Source organism: Hippocampus bargibanti, linkage group LG11 (assembly GCF_051943395.1).
Source record: "Hippocampus bargibanti isolate YZ-2025 linkage group LG11, ASM5194339v1, whole genome shotgun sequence".
Classification (NCBI taxonomy): Eukaryota; Metazoa; Chordata; class Actinopteri; order Syngnathiformes; family Syngnathidae; genus Hippocampus; species Hippocampus bargibanti.
In genome coordinates, this window is record NC_142744.1 from 17725408 (window position 1) to 17731439 (window position 6032).

At 39.4% G+C, this 6032-nt stretch overlaps 1 protein-coding gene across 4 annotated transcripts in view; it reads left to right on the forward strand.

Moving 5' to 3' along the window:
• LOC148891825 (tensin-3) overlaps nucleotides 1–5989 on the forward strand; it is a 48217-nt gene extending 42228 nt beyond the window's left edge. For 3 of the 4 annotated variants that reach the window (XM_089009136.1, XM_089009135.1, XM_089009137.1), the window contains 6 exons: nucleotides 1027–1104; nucleotides 1182–1259; nucleotides 2785–2953; nucleotides 3041–3109; nucleotides 4105–4134; nucleotides 4225–5989. In XM_089009136.1, the coding sequence (XP_088865262.1) occupies nucleotides 1027–1104; nucleotides 1182–1259; nucleotides 2785–2953; nucleotides 3041–3109; nucleotides 4105–4134; nucleotides 4225–4369 (569 nt within the window). In that variant the 3' untranslated portion in view covers nucleotides 4370–5989. Of the gene's footprint in view, nucleotides 1–1026; nucleotides 1105–1181; nucleotides 1260–2784; nucleotides 2954–3040; nucleotides 3110–4104; nucleotides 4135–4224 lie in introns of those variants that run through there. The other variant, XR_016116542.1, reaches the window with a different exon arrangement.
• The last annotated feature ends 43 nt before the right edge of the window (nucleotides 5990–6032 follow it).

Here is a 6032-nt window from a genome sequence, read left to right on the forward strand (position 1 = left end):
ACACCAAGAATGTTATTTTCGGGGGCTGATGGTGTTGTACAATCAAAATGCTGCAAGTTAAAAAAAGAAAGAAATAACCAATCCTATCTTTGCGGTCACACAAACTTTAAAATTCTACGTTTAAAATGTGTGAACAAGTGTCACTTGGAAGTACAGCAGATTGAGTACCTACTCCTTAACTCATTCACTGTCAAACGATATGTGTCCACTCCAGTGCCAGTTTTTTTGTCATTTTCACTGAAGTTGCAGGACCCACAGAATATTGAGTTTTAGGACTACATAAACAATGCAGCTTAAGAAAACTTAGACTCTCTTTTTTCATCCTAACAAATTTTACTTTGAGCTTACTTGGCTTTAGAGTTATCTGCATTGAAAGTGCGGCTGTACAAAAGGCAAATGCTGCCTCTTCTTGGGAGAGAAAAACATTGCCAGAGGTCTAACCCAAGCTTCAACCGCACCTCCCCGCAAGAATAAACAAAACCTAACAAATTCGGGAATGGCGCTCCATGTCATGCTTTTAAATTCCCGAATAAATTCGGGAATGGCAGTGAATGAGTTAAAAGTAGGCGTGCAAAGCTGCATAAGCTAAATAAAGCCCCTGGAGACTTGTTTGAAAACTGCGTAAAAACTAACTAAAATTGTTTTTACGTTTCAGTTACTCTGACCAACACAAATATTGAGAGGACTACTTTCTATAGCTTGTAAACGTTTCTATTGTCATCATTATAATACATTGTATGAATAACCGTTTTTTATGCATTTCCATTCAATAGATGGTTGGGACAAATCTCCAAAAGTAAGATTTGTTTTATGGCCAATCATAAACAACCTTTTTAAAATGGTTGGACTATACTGTATTCCAACAAAACAGTGGTTACAATAGTCACTATAGTGAAGTATCAAAGTTTTAAAAACAAAGAACTGGAACAGTGACAAAGCATCAAATCCCCTGTGTGTATGATTTTGAATTGATTGATATGATTTTCTATTGATTTTGAACGAAAATACATTGTTGGTGTTTGACAGGAAGTTTAACGGCACTGGTTTGTCAACATTCAATAACTCCCCTGGCCCTGCCCTGTAAACTCATCATTCCAGACAGAGGTAAAAACACACATACTTGCATAGACGTGATCTTGTTCGAATATTATGTTAATTTTTCACCCTCACTTTTTTTTTAGACCCACTAGAACATGTGATGGAGAACGCCTCTCAGTCAGTCACTAACTCTGCTGCAGAACTGCTCAAACAGGGAGCGGGTAACGGATCACAATGCTTTAACTTTACTGTACTTTTACGGTGCCAGGATCAGTGACACAATTGCAATGTATTTATTTTTGATTTCAATTTGCATCACACGTTTACATGTATAATGCTAAGATTGTCGCCTGGAAGATAACTCTTTTAAAATATACAAATTTAACTAAACGTTCTACTTTGTGTTGTGCAAGATGGTTCACTGACGCTGATCTCAGCTGGCAAAAGGCTCAATACCCATGATCACATACTGTAAAAGAAGCAAATTGCACACTGGATCCTATCCAGTACTTATGAATGAATCACTTATTAACCGAAATGTTCAAGTTACCGCTAGTTAACTCATCAACAGGACATATTAGGGCATTTCCATGGAAATCGTATCTCTACTTTAAATGTTCTTTTTAAGAAAGTTCTTACAGAACCAATTTCATTTTGGAAGTTAAGGTACCGCTGTGTTTCACGTTTTAGTTTTGCCCTCAAATAGAAAAGAATATTTCAACGTGACAACTTACCCATGTTTACTACTGCAAGGGTGTCAAACTCATTTTTTGCCACGGCCCACATTGTAGTTACGGTATCCTCTCGAGGGCCGTTATGAATTTGGGGAAGCCATTAAAATGTTTAATGCCCTCCACATATTACATATAGAGTGCCATAATGGAAAAGTAGTTATTAAATTTGACGTAAAAAATAATGACTGTTGTTGTGGTTTACATGGTACAATTATAATTTTTGGTTTGGATTTTAGCAAGCATGATGGAATTTAACAAGTTTCTTTTTACGGGCCGAATAAAACGATGTGGCCGACCAGATTTGGCCCCCGGGCCTTGACTTTGACACCTATGTCCTACTGTATACAGCCATGTCGGATAAACCCGTGAATGGGGTTTTGACAGTCAATGTTACTTTATGGGCATGTCCATCATTAAATTAAATTATCTCATCTCATCTCATCTCATTTTCCGTACCGCTTATTCCTCATTAGGGTCGCGGGGGTTGCTGGAGCCAATCTCAGCTGTCTTCGGGCACGAGGCGGGGGACACCCTGAATTGGTTGCCAGCCAATCGCAGGGCACACAAAGACATACAACAGTCACTCTCACACTCACACGTAGGGACAATTTGGAGTGGTCAATCTGCCTGCCATGCATGTTTTTGGAGTGTGGGAGGAAACCGGAGGACCCGGAGAAAACCCACGCGGGTCCGGGGAGAACATGCAAACTCCACACAGGGAGGCCGGACCGGGACGCGAACCGGCGACCTCTGCACTGTGCAGCCGGTGTGCTAACCACTCGACGCCCCGTAAATTAAATTATGTCCATCATTATAATCGCAGACGGAGGCTGGTAGAGTCCTCTGGGAATGCCCCTATGTGAAATCAGTCAAGACTAGTTCAAATTTGATGTTTGTATTATTTATATATTATTGTTTACATCTGCGTCATCATCAATGTCAGTGTAAATCCACCCACAAAAACTCTAATCAGGAGAATGTTAATGCAAACCTTTGTTGTTTTTGTATGTAGCCTGTAATGTGTGGTACCTTGGCTCGGTCGACATGGAGTCCCTGACAGGCGTGCAGGCAGTGCAGAAAGCCACCGGCATGACTCTGAGCTCCAACCCGCCTCCCACTTCCACAGTAGTCCACTTCAAGGTGTCTTCACAGGGTATCACCCTCACTGACAACCAGAGGAAGTGAGTTGAACGCACACAAACAAAAATGCAATATAATAGTTTACACATGTACCTTGTCTAGTTTACAAGACCTTGTCTGTTTTGTAGGCTTTTCTTCAGGAGACACTACACTGGCAATACGGTCATCTTCTGTGCTTTGGATCCTCAAGATAGAAAGTGAGTGAGATTACTAACTCATCACACCGCAATCAAATGGTCCAAAAGTGGGAAAATGGTCCTCAAAAGTCAAAGGAAATATTTGAGTAGCTCGAAACCAATGGCCACTTTTTTATTTGTGACGATACTGCACACACAAAAGGAAAAACATAAGCATAAATGGATCTTGAAAAGGTGCTTCAATGAGTATTGAAATATTTGTGTACACACTGTTTTCACAAATGTTGCCAAACAAATGCAGTAAGCTACACCATAAAAAGTGCAGCTGTAGTCCAGCAAAGATGTAAAAATAACTTCACGGAACAATTCGTATGGGATTTGCTGCCATCTTAACTCCTTCAAGACAAGACAATGTGCATAAGTGTGTCCACTCCATTGCCATGGTTTTTGTCATTTTCACTCAAATTGCAGGACCCACAGAATTTTGCGCTTTAGGACTACTGTACGTAAATATGCAATTCAGCCTAAGAAACCTTATGGTCTCTTCTTTTTTCAGAAAAAAAGAGTTAATTCCTAAGTTATATGCATCTGGAGATATCTGATCTTGAAATCGGGGCGACTGTACAAAATACAATCCATACATATTGATTTACATCGCCATTTAACAACAGCTAAAGCTGTAACAAAGCGCGAACATGGCCAAAAGGCAAATGCTGCCTCCCTGTGGAAGGGAAAAACATTGCCAGAGGTCTGACTAACGCTTTATCGGCACCCCTGCAAGAAAAACCAAAACCAGAACAAATTCGGGAATGGCGCTCCACGTCTCACTTTTCAATTCTCAAATAAATTCAGGAATGACAGCAAATGAGTTTTTTATTTTATTATTATTATTATTTTTGATGGTCAGTCCTACGATTAAACTTTGATTTGATTTTTGAGGCGTTTGTTCCAAGTGTCAGTTCATCATTGCAAATTTGCATTCAGGTGATGTGGGTGTACCTTATGCCATGGCCTGTGGGTGTAGTTTTCCAATGTTCTCTTTTCTTTCATAACAGGTGGAAAAGGGGCGGCTGCACATCGGCAAAGTAAGAACATAATTCATACGCAACTCTTAGCCAAAGAGCCTTTTTAACACAATCACAGTTTTACTTACCCGTTGCTCCGCTTCTGCACAGGATCTTTGGCTTTGTGGCGAGAAAAAGCGGCACCTCCATGGACAACGTGTGCCATCTATTTGCTGAGCACGACCCCGAGCAGCCGGCCAGCGCCATCGTCAACTTTGTGTCCAAGGTGATGATTGGCTCGCTGAAGAGTAAGTAGGAGGAACACCTTCCTGAAAAAAGGAGGAACTGTAAATGTGAGACGATGATGAGCGAGGCATTCAGCTCAACATTGTCCCTCATGACTTCAATCCCACAGCCTTATACGTGATGGTTCATTATAAAACAATGAGGGCATTAATAATGTCATTTCAATGACAACATCATGGAGAAACGTGTATATAAATTGTTTTCATGGGATGTATAGTGTGCATACATGATCTATGCACCATTAAAAATGTTTTATTTTTTTAAACCATACTTAATCATGTTCTGCATTATAAGTCTTCTCTCCGTTCTGTGTGTAGGACAGCTGTCAACATTTAAATGGAAAAAGAGTGCGCGGTTGTGTGTGAGATAAAAATTATTTGAAGTAAACCCTAATATATATCTATATATTGTTTATTGGATTGGATATACCTTTATTAGTCTCACAGTGGAGAAATTTACATTTTTATTCCTCTACCCCATGACACCAGCTGGTTACAGTGTCCAATTTTACCAAATTTATTGTGTCATTATGTTGTTTGTTTTTCTTTTTATGGGGGTGCAGCCCCATGCATGACTTTGTGGGACACTGCGCCCTTTCAACATTATAATAAAATATTTGAAAACAACAATGAAATTAAATATTTTTTAACAACATTTACCAAACCCAGTGAATTCGTCTGAAAAGGTCTGTTTCAAGTTGACCCCTACTTTGAAGATCCATACAACTATATTATCAGCCTTATGTTAACTCTATACTGCCATCGCCAAAGTTTTCTTATTATTTGTTCTTTATTGTTCCCCAACTGCTGCTAGTTTGAAACACACTGTGTGAGGACAACACTGTTACGATCAACCCTCAGGATTATCTTTTTACATCAAATCATTCACATACGGATGGCTCAGCATTTCTGTATACATTAGCCAGCCACAAATTTGGTGCTAAACCTCCACAAAGCTGATTCTTTAATATGAGGTTTCCAAATATTTTCTTTATTCCTTTATTGCTGCAAAATTGTTCAATTGTGGCTTGGGAAAATATTTTGCTGCATGTATTTTCTTCTTGTTCCAAGATCGTTGACACCTCCCGCAGGCTGTAAGGGAACAGTCCATACCCTCATTCAAATAATTTCCAAAGGCATCGTTAAAAAAAAAAAAAATCGGGCAATTTTGCTATAAAACTACAGTAAAGTCTCGTTATAGCGATATTCAAGGGAGTCCGAAAAAATAGATATAACCTGGACTATCGATATATCCGATATCGATATAACGAGACTTTACTGTACTTGGTTTGTTCTTGTCATGCTGCTGCACCCCCTTTCTTCTGGTGCCCCCTAGGGGGAGATCTTCCCGCAAATTTTGAAAACTCGGGTGCTCAGAACGACAGTGCTGGAGGATATTTCACGACATTTTTTTGTATCACTGTCTGAAAATCATTCACACTGTTCCAGGACATGTATTATGTCTACCGCGTGGTTGCTGTGAAAGACATAACATACATTTCCATTTTGCTTTCACTACAGTGTGGCTTTGCCTTTCCTATAAACAAAATGGCCAAACATGTCCATGTAAGTGTAACTCCTGTATACTGGATCGGCTCTGTAAATAAAAACAATGTAACATTTGTATCAAATATTGGACTTTGTTTAAGTTGTCAACAAACTACCTTTCATTCA